Below are 18,786 nucleotides of genomic sequence, written 5' to 3'. Positions count from 1 at the left end.
TAGACATTTAAGAGGCTTAATGCAACGCTCCTAAATTAACCTCTGAGTTTAGGGAAATATTTTTGCATAAAGGACAAATTTATGTTTGAAATTTTAAGGTAGTTTAAGCAACTGGGCAGTTAAAATATTTTCATCCCGGCACAGACGACGGAGACTGGATGTCAATGACCTCTCCTCTCTCGTGATCTTGTGGCCCTCAGTAATCCTGAGTGCATTGAGAGCACATCTCTCTGTACACAGATTAGAGAGATTAATCTAAACCCAGACAGACACACGAGATGGACTCACGCCTACCTACTGCAGTCACCTCACAGCTGCAGCAGACATTTCTCTTTGACTGCAAAGGGAACGATCAAGATGCAACATGTTGATGAACTCTTAGAGGTGTTGGTAGTTGTGTTTTCTCTTTGGACAGAGCCATGCTTGCTGCTTCCAGTCTTTACTGATGTCACACAAACGGCCACAAAATACATTTGAATAAGCCTATTCTCTCTCTCCTCCCCTCCCTCCCTCTGCCTCCAGATCTCAATAGTGAGCACAGAGGACGATTTATCCTGATCGTCTTGGGGCTTTTTTGTTGGAATTTTTTTTACGGCAACCCGTAGCGTTGCATGGCGCCACCTCGTTCCCATGCCGACGGTTGTCCGTAGCTGCAGCAGCCCTTACAGTCCGACCACATGCCTTCTGAAGTGCATTATGTCATTATCTGTGGAGAGGATGACTGGAGTAAATGTTATTTATTATGTGAATACTACAATGAATTGCGTGTCCATAACTGTTTTATTTTTTTTGGGGGGGGGGGGTTTGCCCCGTCCTCAAGAGTCTGACGCCATCTTTTCACTACAGTTGCGAGTAACGCGGTGAATTACCACAATTTAATCTCCTCTTACTGAGCTCTCTGTGTTCCAACTGAAGTGGAAAACTGACTGAAGACGGGTAGTTTCTCTGCAAACGGATCGACTCTGCTGGACTGTATTTCAAACTGGATCTGAACCGCCGGTATCGGACGTGACGCGCGTTAAAGACGGAGCGAGACTTCTTTTTGACCGCGTGTAGAGGGGTCAAGGGTCATTATGAGGAAACTTAATTCAAACTTTGTCTTGCTTTGTCTGATCTCAGATGTGATCATTTATGCTCGGTCAGTTTTCTTTTATTTGCACTTTCTTTTCTTTTTCTGTCCAACAGTACCTCATGGAGTGCATTCTTACAAGCTTTTCAGCCAGTGTTCATAATTGTTATTATTGTTATAGAAGCTGCGTAAGTATCTCCATGGTTACAGCATTTGTAAACTTTGTATATATTTACCCGCCATCCCTCAAAGACAGGACCGTCAATCAGGACTCTCTTCAATGCACTTTGTCAAATGTTCCTTGTGTAAATAAGATTGTATACATTTGACTTGAAATCAATTTTTTGCTATGGTTGGGCATCGTACCGGGATAGAGATGTATTTAACAAGAGAGAAAAGGCTGGGAATAAAACACAACTGAATTTGGTAAAAAATAACTATTTTGTATGTTTGTGTGCTGTTGCTGTGAACTTTTTCTAGCCTTGTACAGTGAGGGGGAATATTAAAACTTCAAAGCTCTGTATCTGTGAAGAAACTGATTTTGAAAATCATTTGAATTAAAACTTAATCTACAATGTTGTTCAAAACATGGTATCCTGTCTTTAATATCATGCATGTGTGGAAACTCCGTACGGACAGGTGTGTTCAAATACCAGTGTAGTTTTAGTCTCCGCCTTTTTTTTAAGGTTGGGTCCTATGAAGGGAAATCTGAATTTGACAGAATAGTGATATTTAGGTGCAAGAAATACTCAGATCCTTAACTCAATAAATTGATCTAGAGCCAGAAAAACAGGCAACAAAAGCCACTGTCGGGTATCAAACTTGCGTAACGATACAGCTGAAAGCTCCTCTGTGCATCCAAATCACCACTCTTGACTTGTTATGGCCGGATCACTCAACCGAGGGACGAACAGGAGTAGGCGTGTCCAGACTGTGGGACAGTTGTTTTTATTTTCTTTCTTTTTTTCAGAACGAGTCCTGCGCCTTACGTTCATTATCCCAGTTTAACTGCAGCAGGGATTAATCTCCACCTGCGAGCCTGCTTGAGTCATCAGTGGCACAAAAAAAACAACAAACACACACTTGGATTAAGGCAGAGATGTCATATGCAACTCTAAGGTTCCCATAATGCAGTTCTCCTCTTTTGGGCTCCACACAGTCTATTAACCTGCATTCGACCACAGCCTGCTCAAACGTGATTGGTTAATACAACTTGGATTACGAAACAAACAGTTTCTTGTCCCGCAGTTTTTGCATAACTAATGCAGTTTAGGGATTCAAATTGACATCACTTGCGAACACACAAAAAAAGTAGGCCTACCTTGTGTTTAGAGTGCATGGAGACATTAATTAAAGTTCTCCTGGAAGAAAACCCAAATGCTTCGTCTCATTTAGAACATGGGTCAGTGATGCGCTTGAGCATCTTGTGGCCCGAATGAGTATTACAACAACAAAAGCCTTTACCTGCTTTCGCAGATGAAATAAGAGTAACTGAGATTATTCTGGCAAAACCTTTTTTCACTCGTTCAGTCATAAACACAGGAGATAAAAACAAAACATTCTAATTTGCCTTTCAGGGCTTCTGTACAAAAAACCTGAGTCATTTATTATAAAATGAGCTGTAACACATAGCTCCATGTTTCAATGATTTGAAGCGTTGCAACAGCTGCAAAAAGTAACCAATGAGAAGATGACCAGGATCCAGCTGCACCAGCTGTTGTGTTCACTAAGTGGAGATTTAATTAAAATGGGTCACATCACACCAGCTAGTTCTTCAATACGGTTTAATAACAGCCACTGCACATGAGGTACTTTACATTTTGCCAATGTAAACTAAAATTAACAGCTTTCCGAATATTTTATCAATAAAACCAAAGTCCTGTAAAAATGAATGAATTTCCTTTATTTTCATTAACTGGAATAATATGACGGCTGTATAATACATTTTGTTAGCATCTTTAGTGCTTAGCCTTAGCTCAAAGCACCACATTCTCACGCAGAGTCACTAGTGTGGCTGTAGACTTTTATTGTTCCTTTATTTTGTCACTTCTCTGCAATACAATGTAGGAAAAAAAAAAAACATTTAACAAAATTTTTAAACTGTTTATCAGTTTGACATCGACTGCCGCTACACCGCCAAGCCCAGCGATAACCAGATTTGTAAAGTTATGAGATGTTGGAGTAAGTGGGAGGAGAGCGGGAGATCAAGAGATGGATATAAGAGGATAAACTCCAACGTCATCTCAGTCAGTTGCATTAGAGGACAAGAGTCATTTCCTACCTTATTACTGTGTATGTGTGTGTACGTGTGTGTGTGTGTGTGTGTGTGTGTGTGTGTATGTGTGTGTGTACGTATGTTGACATGATTTCTCTCCGACGTTTCCCATCCTTGCATGCATGTTTACTTGTTTATTTGTTACTGTGGTCTTGTCGATGTGTGTGTGATAAAGGTTTTGTGCCCCTGTGCAAGATACCAGCTGTGTCCGTAATGAGATGGTGTTGAGAGCTGCAAGGATGTCTCTCCCAGCAGTTCAATTTGGATTTTAGGAGGAAACCATGTTGACCCACCTCAGAGCCCGAAGCAGGAGTTTGTTATCCAGCTACAAGCCCGGCAGCCGGTCTCAATCTGTGAAAGAAGCGGCCGACTATCTGGACTTCACCAACACCTTTGTTAAGCCATGGAACTCCATGCAGGTCAGACATTTCATTTATTTATACATTAAGGGGACACCGATCTGATTTCACAGTCACATTGTGGGGACTCGCCTTCCTTACGGGGACAAAATGTACATCCCCGTAACATGACATTTATTACATCTAAATGTGAAGACTTGGTTTATACAGTAGTTAGTTGTAGGTATGGGTTAGGATTAGCCTGCTAGCTGTTATGGTAATGTATGGGAAATAAGTCAGTGTATTGTCCCCAAAAGTCATGAAAACCTGACTGTGTGTTTTAGTTTTTTGTCATTGTTCTTTTTGTGCTTTCTCAAAGCTCCCATTTTCTTCACTTTACAGGATTTTGTTTTCAAATGAGAGTGAAAATCACGTCCATCTGTCGAATGGTTTAAAGCAAAGTGTTCAAAATGCAAGCCTATGTTATTGTTGATGTGTGTGAATGGATAGATAGCGCTGCTACTTATGAATATTTTCATTATTGATTAATGTTCCAGAGCCCAAGAAAAGCCAGAGTAAAGCAGCAAATTCACATATTTGAGAAGCAGGGAGCTTCATAAACGATTTAGATGATTAATAAAACAATTATTAAAAATGGATTTAGTGTGACGCACAGAGAAATCAGAAACCATAAAAGACAAAAAAAATCTTTGATCACAGAGATGTTCTTTGTTCTTTTTTTTTTTTCTCATTCTTTAATTATGATATATCTCATTAGACACACTTAACTAGTCGCATGCATGTTCTAATCTTTATCCCAGTTTTTCTGTTATATTCTGCTTAGTTTGATCCTTTTTTCATATTGTCTAATTCAGCTTGTAGACAAGCTTAAAATGCTGAATCCATCACCAAAGTTGTTGTGTTGTTTGTGAAGGATCTGGGCAGAGACATCTATGATCTTTATGCCGAGTATGAAAATGAGGAGGAGGATCGACTTCCGGTGTCTCCCACCTGCCTGCTGCTCTCTCCGAAAAAACACTTCACTCTCAACATCAACGTTGGAGGAACGGTAACTTTACTCAACTTCTACCGCGAACATGCTGCTCGGCTGGATATGCTGAAAACCAGATTGATCTCTTATTGTAACTTACTCGCAAAGTAGCATTGAGCGGGCTGCGCATTGTCCACCAGAGGGAGCTGTTCAGTCACTGTCAGATCAGTTCTGCACCAGCTGTAGGAAAGTAAAGCAACAGTTGACGTCGCCTCCTACAGGCAAAGAAAGACATAGCTCCTGTAATTTGAACTCTTGTGCCTCCTGCTGGCAATGTGTGTTACAGCTGCAGTTTCTTTCTTTTTTTTATCGCTCCTGTTTACTTTGAAATGTATCAAGCAAATATTATGAAACAAGTTTCTGGTTCCAGCCTCTCAAAGGTGAAGATCTGCAACTTTTGCTCTGTTCTAAGCCATTGTAAATACAATGGCAGAACATTAACAAAACAAGCAATGTGAAGACAAGACCGTGGGCTCTGAGAAGGTGTACACAGTACACACTTTTATATTAAATTTGTGTTTTTTCACACTTGACAACCATTTTAAAAGCCATCAAGTGTGTTTCATCTTCATTCTAGTAGTTCAAATGATCCTCTTTGCAATTTTAAATGTATGTTATATCTCACTTTATTCTCTCCTGTTTTCCTCTCCTCCAGGTGTACTACTTGCCTTACAGGTTAGCGGCCAGGTATCCGAAGACACGGATCGGCCAGTTGGCCACGTACACAGACCACAGCAGGAAGTTGGACCTGTGTGACGACTACATCGTCCACAGCAAAGAGTTCTTCTTCGACCGGGATCCTAAAATCTTCCACAACATCTTCAACTTCTACAGGTTCAGATAAAATGCATTGTAAGATGAAAGAGGAAGGGATTTTCCGTCTTCTTCATGTGACTCCTTGGAATAATTCTGGACCCCCGTTCTCCTGTCTCTCTGTCCTCCCCATCAGAACTGGAGTGTTGTGCATTAAAGACGAGCTGTGTCCCCACAACTTCCTGGAGGAGATAAACTACTGGGGCGTCAGAATCAGAAACAGCCAACGCTGCTGCCGTGTCTCCTTCGAAGAGAGGCAGGACGAGCTGAACGAGGAACTGAAGATACAGAGACAGCTGATAGCAGAGGTGTTTTTTTTTTATTTCCATAGTTTCGTAAGGGTGATAGAGAAGCATGTAGCCTACCTGTAACTCTGGAGACTTGGTGAAGATAGCCAGGTTACAGATCTCTGAATTGTTGTCCACATATTTTTCAGCATAACCTCAAGTGGTGTTCTGGTAAATGGCCACAGTGGAGAAACAACTGAGATAATCAGAGCCTTTGTGTGTGTCAGACGTGTTTGAGACATTATTAGTGACCTCTTTAACACAGCATTGGTCTGTAACGGTCTGTAAGTTTGCTCTCCATGAAGAATAAATACAGATGATATTGCTGGTAATGTCAGTCATGATGTCATTAATGTGGTGTCATGGTCCCCTCAGGATGTATAGAAATTAGTTTGGTGATTGACTTTTTTTTTTTTATCCAAGGACATCATCACGTCAACATGTTCATGACCGTATACCTGAAAGCTATAAGGACATTCCCATCAGCCACAGCTGTACTTTGGGTTTAGCGCTAATTAGCATATGTTAGCATACTAAAGCGCTAAACTAAGATGGCGAAAAACGGTAAACAACGGTGACTTGCGAGCAAGTTAGGATGCAACATTAGCTAACGTTGGCCTATTAGACACAGCTAAAAGGCCTAATTAGCTCCTGTTCTAATATATCTGTTTTTTTTCACACACTATCACAACAAATTTGAGTTAATGGTGAGAATTAATTTCACATATTTTTTTCACTCAGCTCCAGTGTCATCTATCAATGCATATAGTTTTGGTTTTATTCTTTTGAGAGTTATGTCTCCACCCAAATACAATGGAGGTTAATGGAAATTAATTTGTAGTACTCATTGGAAAAATTACATTTATTAAAAAGTTACTATGTATATTCTGCAGGACACACTGGATGCAGTTTTCAGTGTCGGTGAATACTCTCTATGAACTATGTAACCCCTCCAAGCTCCAAAAATACTGCAAATAATAATGCCAAGAAGTCATCCCCTTCCAGCTTCGGTGGTTCAGCAGTTTATGCTTTTACATTTGTACCTGTGAGATTGTGTTCGTAATCTTCTGGCTGACTCTGAAACTGGCTGACCTACATTATAAATCACTGCGCTGCTCCGCCGTCTTGACAGATGGAGAGCGGAGAATAAGCTTTTTCTTGGCACAGATTCGGACAGATGTTCCCATCACAGAGGTCTCACTGTGATGCAGTTTGTTGTACCAGTTTATTCCCCGCTGTGCTCTCTTGACATTCAGTTTTCTCCTCTTTGCGTTTTAGTTTGTGATCTAGACATTTTGTTCGTCTGTCCTCGCTGTTTTTGAAACTGTGTTTTATCCTTGATAAAAGTGACTTCATTCAAGAAAATCATGTCATTTCCGTGATTGGCCATAGTTTCCAAAACTTTTCTTCTGTTTTAATTCCATGAATGGGATGCATTTCTGTCCCGTGTCGTCCAGCTGGAGATGGAGGAAAATGAGGAGCTATTTGACGGCTTGGCCTTCGGACCGACCCGGAGGAGTATCTGGAACATGATGGAGAAGCCGTTCTCCTCGGTCACCGCCAAGCTGATGGCCGTCGCCTCCTCCATGTTCGTGCTGGTCTCGCTGGTCACCATGACGCTCAACACCGTGGAGGAGATGCAGTACAAGGTGTGTGTTTCACCTTGTGTGAGTGTGTATGAGAAGGGGGAACAAATGAAAAGCAAATGTGTAAAAACATGAAGAAGAGAGAAAAAGTTGCCCCAGTTAAATTTCAGACCATAGAGCCCACTTCACAAATCATACACATTACAAGAAAACAATTTCATCAAACAGTCAATAACAGGACTCTTTTAATGATCATTTACTCTTGCAGAGTGCGTCGGGCCAGCTCAGTGGCAGGTTCTATGGCGAGAACGTGGAGTCGTTCTGCATCAGCTTCTTCACCCTGGAGTACCTGCTGCGCCTGGTGTCCACCCCCGACCTCAAGTGTTTCGTACGCAGCGTGCTGAACACCGTGGACATGGTCGCCATCCTGCCACACTACCTGCAGATGGTCCTGGAGTGCTTCGAGGACGAGGACATGCACCTGCACTCGGGGGACATTGAGGCCGTGTCACGTGTTGGAAAGGTGAAAAAAAGAGGGCTGATGGGAGAGGCAAGGATGAGGTGATTAGATTTACTTTTCGCCCACATACATTGGTTCTTCTTCGCTGTCTTTTCTCTAGGTGGGTCAGGTTCTGAGGATCATGCGTCTGATGCGAATCTTCAGGATCTTGAAGCTGGCTCGTCACTCCACAGGCCTCAGAGCCTTCGGCTTCACCCTGAGACAGTGCTACCAGCAGGTCTGACTGTACCCACAGCTTGTGTCAAAGACTATTATCTTGTACTGCATATGTTCAAAATGCCAGAGAATCTGTGAGTACAGAAACGGGCATGGCCTGTATGGATAGATGCTAATGGATCTAAGACTCCCACGCCTCACAGTTATGAGTGAAATGATGAAGTTAGCATATAGGGAAATTCTAAATATAATTCCTTTTTGTTTGTGTGCAGGTGGGCTGTTTGCTGCTCTTCATCGGCATGGGCATCTTCATGTTTTCAGCCATGGTGTACACCGTGGAGCACGACGTTTACAACACCAACTTCACCTCCATGCCGCACGCCTGGTGGTGGGCCGCTGTGAGTCCATAAACATCCAAGCAACCTGTCAATCATCCTACTTTCTACCTGTTCACTGCAACATCACTTTCTGCGTGTACCATCACCTTCGGCTAGTTTCAAAAAAACACCTAGACAAGTGGCAGCATCGGTGACGTGCTTTCCTGCGTAATGGTTCCTTGAGGATTAAAAACTAAATCTGCTCCATTTTGCACAACATAAACATAATTCATCATAGCAACACCTCAGGAGGTCACAACGCTGTTTACAGTGAGATTGAGCGCTGCAGCAAACCGTGGACGGAGGTCAGGCTGTGTGGTGCTGTGATGTCACAAGATTATTTAGACTGCTTTGGGCCACCCTTAGACCTTTGGAGAGTGTCAGCCACAGACCTTTTCAAAATGGTTTCCTTGAGATATGCTGATTAGACTGAATAAGCGTGGCATGCGTTATATGAATGAATATATCTGCCCTTTATGAGAGCCGTTTGGTCCGGGTGACTTAGATGAGATGTGACTGATTCTAATCTGTTCGGTGGTACTTTGAGACCACAGTTAATCCGGTGAGGGTTGGGTCCTCGCCGGATTTGAGCAAAATGGAAACAACAGCGGTGTTGTATTTGTAGATGTAAATGAACCGCTCTGTCAGCGCTAACATGAGATGTATAACAAATACATCTCATTTCCTGTGACTGCTTCACAATAAAAGCCATCCTATCTCTTTAATATCGCTGTAGGAGAGAGTACATGCATACATTTGTCTCCTGTGAATCCCTCCGCAGGAAAGGCGTCCCCCGCCACTAATAATGAACTACGACAGCATATAAAGAGACGATTACAGAATGTAGCTAGACTGGAAAAAAATGTAATTGTGTATTAAAATGTATACATTTAAATTATGGTTTTAGCCTGTTTTTGGAAATGAACAGCTTTTTAAAAATCATTTCAGGAACCTGTGAATTAAATAAATAATATATGTAAATGACATTACACATTACATTAAGGAGCCCTGTGTAAAACAACGTTATGTGTCTCAGTCTATATTTGAAAAAATAGAGAAATGATCATCTTATTGTGCCTTTGCATTAAGTATTCTTTCTTTCTCTCTTTCATCCTTCAGGTGAGTATTTCCACAGTGGGCTACGGCGACATGTTCCCTGAGACCAACCTGGGCCGCATCTTCGCCTTCGCCTGCATCTCCTTCGGCGTCATCCTCAACGGCATGCCCATCTCCATCCTCTACAACAAGTTCTCCGACTACTACACCAAGCTCAAGTCCCTCGAGTACGCCGCCGTCACCAAGGCCCGCGGCAAGGTGCACTTCAAAAGGAGGGCGGCTAAGAGGTTGGCCGAGTGCTACGAGGACGCCGCTCAGCCGAGGACATCCCGCCTGCGGTGAGCCAGGCTGTAGATTTTCTACGGTGAGATTTGTCTGGAAGGCAGAGGGCGAAAAATGACCTGCGACAGTCTGTAGAGGCCATAGTAACATGCAGACCATGTGGCGGCAGGAGTCATGGCGGTTTGAACCGATAACCTGCTGAGAAATCTCCCACTGTCTGGACCTCAGTTAAAACGTCACCCAATCGGTGGGGGTGTGGAGTAGATTGAAAAAGAAAATGTCTTTCCTTTCTTACTTTACTTGCCAAAATGCTACATACTAATCCTTACATTCTTTTTAATCTACATATTGTACATCCATGCTAAAGCTGTCGGTTGCGCCATCATCACCGACCTCTACTCTTCCTCCGTCCATTAGTCTCTAAAGCTCACATGTAATCCTGGATTCAAGAGCCAACGCCAATTGGACTGAAATCATAAATTGAAAACCCGACATCTGGACGATGGATATAAGACCTGTTTATTTCCCCCATACGTCTCTCTCTCCCTAATAATAAACCTTTGTCTCTTAATCGTGTCGTCATTAAGCTGTGCAGCTCCCTCCGTGTGTGTGTGTGTGTGTGTGGTGTGTGTGTGTGTGTGTGTGTGTGTGTGTGTGTGTGTGTGTGTGTGTGTGTGTGTGTGTGTGTGTGTGTGTGTGTGTGTGTGTGTGTGTGTGTGTGTGTGTGTGTGTGTGTGTGTGTGTGTGTGTGTGTGTGTGTGTGTGTGTGAGCGGTTGCTCTGCTGTAATAAACAGTATGTTGTTACTTCCTTGTTAAAAGCTTAGTGAAAGACAGCTGAAGCTACATTAAGGATCATGAGGTGATCGGTGTTTGACATTTTGGGATGTAGTTATTTGATTTCTTGCAAAGAGTTACATTAGTACTGGGGGGGGGGGGGGGGGGGGGACTGCTAGCCAGGCTCTCTCCAATGGTAGAAAAACAAGTACAAAATCTAGATGTTTTTAAGTCCAGTTTGAGTTTATGGCAGTACAAATGAGAGTACACTGACAATTACTTGTTGATGGAGTTTATTTAAATTTTTGTTGTGACATAAAAATGTTTTATTTATACTTCAACTATTCTTTAATTTGCCAACACGTTCTTTTCAGCTTATACAATTATACATCAGAAGGCTATAAACAGTCAGGACTACTGGACAAATAGGAATTGTGTTGCTGTTTGTATTCACTGACTATGTTGCATTGTGTTAACCAGACCTCATTAAAGGGCCAGTTCACTCAAATGACCACAAGGAAAACTTTAGGTTGTCTTTAGCCATAGCGATGGTTTTGGTTTTATTTGTCCAAGCTTTTAATGTGAAAAAATAGAGTTTCATTGAAAGCAGCTTGACAGAGACTGAATCCCATGATGTGTATTGTTGCTGCCGGCACACAAGAGGCATCTGCGTATCTTAACCTGTTTTCTCGTGGCGTCCCGAGTCACCTTTATTTCATCACTCACAGATACAATTCTCAACATTTACACACAAATTCATGTCCGTTTGTCCATCAGGGACGGACTTGACTTCTGGGTTGTATCCGCTTCCTGAAAACGTTCCCGTTCGCAGTCTTGTCTGCGTTTTCTGGGGGGGAAAAGACCCACAGCTGCACAGGAAGTGATGCCTTTTAACATCACAAGTCTGTTTTTGAATCAAAAGTCTCTACTTGTTCAGATTCTCCAGCAGGATTTCAGCTCCTTTATTGTTGCTGATGCTGCCGAGCTCTGCTTTGATGGACTCCAGCGCCGCCTTCACCTCTGCCGCCACAGACTTGTCGTAGCTGTTCAGGAGGCTGCGCACGGAAACGCAGACAGAGATCACAAAAGGTTAGCTTGGGACCAGATATCCAAATATTATCCAATAAATAGCATATTCCTACATTCAACTAATTACATGTGATGTCATGGCTTGGCTGTTTGATTTGGTACTTTTCAACCTGGACTCTCTTCTCACGTCTTTGTGTCGAAGTGAAATTGATCCAGTATTATGGGAGAGCGCTGCAGCTGCTAGTTTATATCTCGGGGCAATTTCTCACAGTCAACGTACGTTCACTAAAAGTGCTTGTTTTTGCCACTGACGAGTTACATTGTTATTAAAAAGTGTCTGACAACGTTAGCCTGCCCACAAAAACACCAAAAGTGTGTGTCTCCCTTTCCTCTAATGGCATCTCTCCATGCAGATACTTTACCTGTCTCTGATGGCTCTGCATTAAGTATTGAATAATGACCTAAATAATCCACAGACTCAATGTGCTCCACTCACTTCAAATGTACTGAGGTGGAGGCAAAACTACTACCAGAGGGAAGCTTGTGAACTGATGTAACAGCAGTGTATGATGTAATCAGAGTGTGTGTGTGTGTGTGTGTGTGTGTGTGTGTGTGTGTGTGTGTGTGTGTGTGTGTGTGTGTGTGTGTGTGTGTGTGTGTGTGTGTGTGTGTGTGTGTGTGTGTGTGTGTGTGTGTGTGTGTGTGTGTGTGTGTGTGTTCACACTGACCTGCAGAGCACCATGGCGCCTCTGTTGGCTTTGACCCAGGTCTTCAGTTTGTCTGGTCCCACTGTGTCCACCAGTATCCTGCCGAACCGCTCTGAGATGGCAAGTGAGGTAGAGAGACAAAGGACACTGTTATAGTCCAACGCGATGATGTTTGTTGTCTTGAAAATGTCACTCATTTCAATGCACTAGAAAGTTGAGCCACGGGTCAACAGTGGTTGATGCTCTCTTCATTAAAGATCACTTTCCAATGATCTCGGGAAACGCTCTTTAACATTCATTTTTCAGTGACTTTAAGTCTCTCTAAGTTCATTTCCATAGCATGCTGACATAAACCGATCTGAAACCGTGCTTATAACGACCACTGGCTGGTAGGCGTGTCTTTACCTTCCTTGCCGGCCTCAGCCAGTGTCATGTCCTGCTCCAATAACCATTTCAGCACCAGGTGTCCTGCCGGATGCTCCGCCATGTGAAGCTGCAGCAGAAACAAAAAAAACTCCCGAGTGAACAACTGCCCTTTTTAGTTTGTGAGTAAAAACAACCATCCCACCAGCAACACAATCTGCACCTGTCCGTTGGTCCCTCCTGGCACCAACTCATGGTTGGCCAGATAAGCCACGGCCGTCATGGCGGGCCGCAGGTCACCGCAGGCCGACGCCAGGATGTCGCTGATGGTGACGCTGGACGCCTTGTCCGTCACCATGGTGGCGGCGTTGTCACGGAGGTGCTCCAGCAGCGGGGGGGAGACGACTTCCAGCAGCTCCTTCCTCCGAACCGCCATGTCCTTTTTACTGATGAGAGGAACGCAGAGCTGATCACTCGTTTGGACCTTAAATCGTTTGACATCACTCAAAAAAAAAATTGGTTTTGATTTGTTAGGAAGATCCGAGTCAACGCTAACTGTTACCTGTGTGCGTTTCCGTCTCCTTGCTGCAGCACCTTGATGATCTCTGGCAGCAGGTGAGCCGGGTCTCTGGGATTCAGCAGGTACAGCAAAACCTTCTTACCGTATTTATTACCGATGACCTCATCCAGAGACGCCAAGATCTCCTGAACGGGTGAGACGAGAATTTTCAACATTGCATCGCAGTGGCTACATCGATCATCAGATGAAGCATCATCAAACCACATGACTTCACACGTACTGAGAGCACGGCCTGTTTGACCAGCTTGGTGTCGTCCACGCAGTCGAACATGGCCAGAAGAACCAGGTGGCCGTACTCTCCCTGTGGACAAATGACAGGCTTGGTTCAGACCTTTCTTGGTAAATAATCATTTAGTTTCTGATCTTTTCTAAAGGCTAATGAAGCATCGAAAGCTTGTTTCTATTATGAATCAAAGGAGCGGCACTGAGAACTCACCGTGGCAAACTTCACCATGTAGGTCTTCATAGTTTTGATGATGACTTTTCTGTCCTGAAACATAAAAAAACCCAACTTATAACACCATTGAAAGGCCAAATCTACTAATTATACAGTCTGATGGATTCTTCTAACATTCTGGATATTTGTCCCATAAAGAGTTGTTTTAAAAAAGGGACAATTCACCATCTTTTATGTGGATAGGAGAAGTCATCTTTCTTGGTCTATATAACACGCACTGAGGGACTGTATTGCTTCAATTGGCTACATTCACCATCAACACTGTTTGGACATCCACATAAAAGGGTGGCAAATTGTTATTATTGCGTTATTAGTGTGCGAGTACACACCTTAGCCGTCCCGTGCCAAAAACAGTGCATTGCCACTCGAGCCCCGTCGTGTGTGTGAGCCATGTAGACGACAGACTCTCTGATCGACTCAATCATCTCCTGCTCACGTCACAACGAATACAAACCAAAGAGAGGAAACATGTCAGTGGTAAATACAGTCAGCACTCAAGAAACCTATCAACCTGTCTTTTATTTTGAAATGATTTTGTGCTCCTGTAAAATTGTTCTATTTTTCTACTTCATAGGTCAAATTTCTGCAGATTTTTTGGGCCTTTTTTGTTGCATTTTGATTTATTTTACCGGCACCCTGTAGCCTTCTTCAAAGCATTACTAGAGAAAGACGTTAGGACATCGTGTGAGACGTCAACGGGCTTCTTACCGTTTTGGGTTTGTCGGGTGCGAACAGGAAGAAGTCCAGGAAGACTTTGTGGACCAGAGAGTGTTTGATCACTTGTTCTCTGAAACACAATAACAAAATACAATCAAAGTAAATTAAAAATGAATTGCATCATATCAATTCAAATGACAAAGTAGAAAAGGAAAATGGGGAACAAAAGAAAATAAATAAAAAAAATTGAAATAAAGTTGCATTCACAGAGTTTCTATAATAATAACTAAACTTCAATCTCGATCAAAGCAGCTTTTGAATTTGTTCTAATCTCAAATCAAAGGTTATTAATTAGTCAAATCCTCAAATGAGGAAATTCCTCTTGTCTTCCATGTCAGTGTTACATTTACCTGTAACATGATTTTGCTTTGTTCTCGTTGTGGTTTCCTATTCATTTTGTCTCCTATTCTTCCGTTATCGCGACTAACGGGGAAAATGCCCATCAGAAGTGCCGAGCGTGCGATTTTTTTTTTTTTTTACGTTTTCTCATCTTACTTCTGAGCCATGGGCGTGAGAATCTGCTTCATCTCGTCGATGATGTTGTTCAGCTTGTCCGGGTTCGCCTCCGCAACTTTCTCGATGGTGTTGCACACGGACGACTGGACGCACAGGCAGTCAGTCAGTCAGCAGCAGATATTACACACAACACACACATAACCATAGTTGATCCAATACGGGATCAGAATACCATCAACATTGTCAAACACCGTGGTGTATAATCTGTGTGTGTGTGTGTGTGTGTGTACCTTGCAGACGGTGAAGGTGTTCCCGTACAGCCCCTCGGTGAGCATGAGTCTCTGTGCGAGCACGGCTTTGTCGTTGTAGGCGTACTCGATGATGGACGAGGCGGAGGCGTGGCGAAGCATCGGGCGCACGTGACCTTTAAATGTTGGTATCACCGCCCCCACCAGCTCCTTGTTCCTGCAGAGGAAACACACACACACACACACAACTGAAATAACATCTATATATCTTTTAACTGGACCACATGAGAGTCTGATTCGAAAATGGGACGTTTGCTGAAAGCGAGAGGCAGGAGAAACCAATCTGAGCCGACTCACCCGTACATCAGCAGTTTTTTCACCACGTGTTTGCCGTACTGCGACTTACACAAACAGATGACGTCATCTGTGGGAGACAACAAAGCACCCGCAGTTCGTATTTGTTAATTAGCTGCTCTACTCGTACGGCAAAAATGTAAAACCATAAAGCTTGTGTGCTCACCCCTGAGCTCCTCAAACACTTCACGTCTCTGCTCGTGGCTGCCGAACTGGATGAAACACTGCAGCACTCGCACCGAGTCGTGAGCAAACGCCATCTGGAGGAGAGGGGGGGGCATTCATTTCTGAGGGAACGCACAAACAAAACCTCGAATCTGCAGTAAACGGATGAAAAGACGGAGTAAGACTCACCTGTTGGATCTTCCCGCGGATCAGATCGTGAAGCTCCATCATCAGTTTCTTCTTTATGTCGTTGTCGCACTTCTTCCTGTTGACACATACACACCACACATCATCATCATCAGGCAGGTTTATGATTTTACATTTTTGAAGGGAGGACAATGAGGCTTCTTAGTAGGATTGACTGTTAGAGAAGAAGAAAGAAGTTTTTTGAGTCAGACAATCTAGTGGACATTCCTCCGGTTAATTTTCTTGTGATCTTATATGTTTCTTAATAAATAGTTTTTAAGCAAACAATTACATTCGTATGCTTTCCTTTGGTGGGGTCACAAGGGGTTCAAAAGCACCCCACATTTGTTTTTCAGTTCCTCTCTTAACCAGGTCTTAGTACCACAGAGGTCCTTGAACTTGAACATTGAAGGTGATTGTTAGAAATGGAGGCCCATATGTGGAACTACTGTTAACTGGTCAGGAAAAGGTCCCCGCTTTCCTTGCGCTCTTGTCACCTTTAGGGAACATGTAGCGGAGATATCCTCCCTCTTGAGTGACATGTAGCTTTACGACACACACACACACACACACACACACACACACACACACACACACACACACACACACACACACACACACACACACACACACACACGGTCTGTAGTAACATGTTTTCATTCAACGTTCACTTTCTTTTTAGTTTACAAAGGTAAAAAAGAGCATAAAGAGGGTCAAAGTCAGGGGTTCAACTCTCACTTTCAGCGCGTGCGTGTGTGTGTGTGTGTGTGTGTGTGTGTGTGTGTGTGTGTGTGTGTGTGTGTGTACCTCCTGAGGTCTCCCCACACTTGTTTGCACTGACGGATGATCTGGAACATGTCCTTCCTCTCCGCCTCCTGTCTGCTGTTCTTCAGATCCCTCTTCCTCTGCTGCCTGTTCTTCTTGAGCTCCTCCTCCGACAGCTCCTTCATCTTCGGATCAAACTTGCCTTTCTTCATCCTCTTGACCACCGGACCTGATCTCTCACACACACACACACACACACACACACACACACACACACACACACACACACACACACACACACACACACACACACACAGAAATCCTTTAAAATGATTTCACACTGGAGTTTAAGTGACTGCGACTGCTTTGAGCAGAACAGCAAAACAGGCAATCAGACGCCCATGTTCATGTCGTTAATATCCATTTTGTTTTTCAGGTTTATTGGATATTTAGTGTATTATTTCAGTTGTTACAACAAGCAGTTATGTTTAGTTGTCATGTGACATGAAGCACAAGAAGGATCTGTGAGTGAAAACACTAACTGGCAATGAGATGTCAAAGAATGAAATACGCAAACTCTCATTGTAATCTGACCGGGAAGTCAAAAAAAACGACAAGCAAGCAAGCAAATGTTTTCTCACCTTCACCCTCTTCTTCTTTTATTTTCGCTTTAAAAGGCATAGTCCTCTTCTGAGGCCCCCCGTCAGCCTTGGAGAAAGGAAATTTGTGTTCTCGCTTGTCTCCATCTCCACCCTTCGGTCTGCCCTTTCTCTCTGTGCTGTCGAAAGCCTTGTAGGGCTTCTTACCGCCTGGTTTTCCACCAAGTTTGGTCCCCATGGAATCTGGACAGAGTGAGACGTGCCGATGACAAACCTGGTTGAAAGTGACGGTGTGCACAGCTGGTTAACGTAAACTACCGCTTACCTTTTCCTTTCTGTGGGAACTTCTTTCTGTCTTTAGGAGAAGACTTTTTGGGGGATTTAGCCTCCATCCTAACGTGCTTCACAGAGGAAAAAGGAGACGAAGACAACAGCAGAGAGACATACAAGTGATCAGAACTCTGGGCTCCAAAGAGAATCTCACAAACCAACGTCCCACACAGGCCTATCTATTTAGAGGCTGAGCAGCAAGTCTATCGAAGCTGAAGGTGTCTGCTGAAATGAATCACTACACTATAATACATTTTAAGATCAAGTATCATAGTCTTTACTGCTGTTAGTATCTTAAACTTAAATAGTTGGACAAAGCTGGCCGGAAAGTTGGATTTGATGTCAGTATAAAAGGAGTTCTATTCATATAAAACACGACTGGTCCCAACAACCAACTGCATTAAATCAATAAAAGCTTATTAGTTTGGGCTTCAAAAATAAATAAATTAGTATTATTTTAGAATCCATGAACAACAAACTTAAGACCATTTAATGACGTATAAATAAGTAGGCGGAAAATTTCGAAACCCAAAACGGCAGTTAATGTTAAAAGTGAATATCACGTAACGTTAAATACGCTAACATGTGGTATTAAGTATTAAGAGTTAGGCTCTTCAGAGGGAGATTTAGGACGCAAACATTACCAGTTTCTTACAGTAACACACACTGTTATAAAGTCAGCCCACAGACCACAATAAACTACCTCTGTCTGCTAATCAACGTTAGCTAAACACCCAGGAATACTGGAACACTCAGAAGAAACTGTTTCATGACCGATTGTTACTTCGTACTTTTGATACTCAAGCACGTTTTGATGACGATGACGTTACTTGTCACATTTGTAACGTTAATTAAGTTCAACATGATTAGTTTTAGGTCACTACTTCACCTGGATAATGTTAGCGTTTAAGAGTCTCCGAAGCAATAGCCTAGCTTATAGCATAACTAAACAATGCATTAGCATTAGATATCAACACATGGTATTACTGTCGATAACGCAATTCGCTTCTTTGGTCTATTCCTCCCAGTAACGCGAACTATAACACAATATACATGTGTTCATTGGTGTAACTTACATTCCAGATGTACACACGCGACGTCTCAGCTCAGTCCCATGCGTTCTGTAACCGGCACGGTTTACGGCACACAACGTCCAATCAAACTAAACCCTCGCTGTCGTAAAGCGTAGGAGGATGGAGGATGCTTTCCGACATGTCTCAGCAACAACTCTCTGACGTGGAACAT

The 18,786-nt window shown here is 43.0% G+C and overlaps 3 protein-coding genes across 4 annotated transcripts in view; 2 read left to right on the top strand and 1 right to left on the bottom strand.

Moving 5' to 3' along the window:
* Window positions 1–1,656, top strand: part of vldlr (very low density lipoprotein receptor) — a 44,351-nt gene extending 42,695 nt beyond the window's left edge. For both annotated transcript variants that reach the window (XM_068732483.1, XM_068732482.1), the window contains one exon: window positions 523–1,656. In XM_068732483.1, the coding sequence (XP_068588584.1) occupies window positions 523–558 (36 nt within the window). In that variant the 3' untranslated portion in view covers window positions 559–1,656. The remainder of the gene's footprint in view (window positions 1–522) is intronic.
* Window positions 1,657–3,625: 1,969 nt separating this feature from the next.
* Window positions 3,626–10,313, top strand: kcnv2a (potassium channel, subfamily V, member 2a). The gene is made up of 9 exons (XM_068732462.1): window positions 3,626–3,763; window positions 4,617–4,751; window positions 5,389–5,567; window positions 5,683–5,854; window positions 7,291–7,482; window positions 7,688–7,942; window positions 8,040–8,156; window positions 8,368–8,493; window positions 9,592–10,313. Exons 1-9 carry the CDS (start codon window positions 3,626–3,628, stop codon window positions 9,868–9,870), a joined length of 1,593 nt encoding a protein of 530 aa, XP_068588563.1. The 3' UTR covers window positions 9,871–10,313.
* A 548-nt stretch (window positions 10,314–10,861) lies between these two features.
* Window positions 10,862–18,680, bottom strand: pum3 (pumilio RNA-binding family member 3). Its single transcript, XM_068732466.1, has 18 exons — window positions 18,618–18,680; window positions 17,537–17,612; window positions 17,254–17,454; window positions 16,655–16,841; window positions 15,851–15,926; window positions 15,663–15,756; window positions 15,500–15,566; window positions 15,185–15,359; window positions 14,934–15,037; window positions 14,430–14,508; window positions 14,051–14,149; window positions 13,701–13,754; window positions 13,485–13,565; window positions 13,247–13,389; window positions 12,908–13,130; window positions 12,727–12,814; window positions 12,343–12,433; window positions 10,862–11,640 (listed from the first exon to the last, which is right to left on the bottom strand). The coding sequence occupies exons 2-18, from the start codon at window positions 17,601–17,603 to the stop codon at window positions 11,511–11,513; spliced, it is 1,959 nt and encodes a 652-aa protein (XP_068588567.1). The 5' UTR covers window positions 17,604–17,612; window positions 18,618–18,680; the 3' UTR covers window positions 10,862–11,510.
* Window positions 18,681–18,786: the final 106 nt, after the last annotated feature.

Source organism: Cebidichthys violaceus, unplaced genomic scaffold, assembly GCF_023349555.1.
Source record: "Cebidichthys violaceus isolate CVI_PGR_0920_01 unplaced genomic scaffold, fCebVio1.0.p SCAF_59, whole genome shotgun sequence".
NCBI classification, from domain to species: domain Eukaryota; kingdom Metazoa; phylum Chordata; class Actinopteri; order Perciformes; family Stichaeidae; genus Cebidichthys; species Cebidichthys violaceus.
This window is presented reverse-complemented; position numbering and strand designations above follow the sequence as displayed.

Excerpts from the sequence above, each read along its gene's own strand:
- pum3 (XM_068732466.1), bottom strand. The coding sequence starts at position 17,603 with ATGGAGGCTAAATCCCCCAAAAAGTCTTCTCCTAAAGACAGAAAGAAG. Across the intron at positions 17,455-17,536 it reads GTTCCCACAGAAAGGAAAAG|ATTCCATGGGGACCAAACTT; the intron begins GTAAGCGGTAGT and ends CACTCTGTCCAG. Across the intron at positions 16,842-17,253 it reads AAAAGAAGAAGAGGGTGAAG|GTCCGGTGGTCAAGAGGATG; the intron begins GTGAGAAAACAT and ends GTGAGAGATCAG.
- kcnv2a (XM_068732462.1), top strand. The coding sequence starts at position 3,626 with ATGTTGACCCACCTCAGAGCCCGAAGCAGGAGTTTGTTATCCAGCTAC. Across the intron at positions 5,855-7,290 it reads AGAGACAGCTGATAGCAGAG|CTGGAGATGGAGGAAAATGA; the intron begins GTGTTTTTTTTT and ends CGTGTCGTCCAG. Across the intron at positions 7,483-7,687 it reads TGGAGGAGATGCAGTACAAG|AGTGCGTCGGGCCAGCTCAG; the intron begins GTGTGTGTTTCA and ends TTACTCTTGCAG.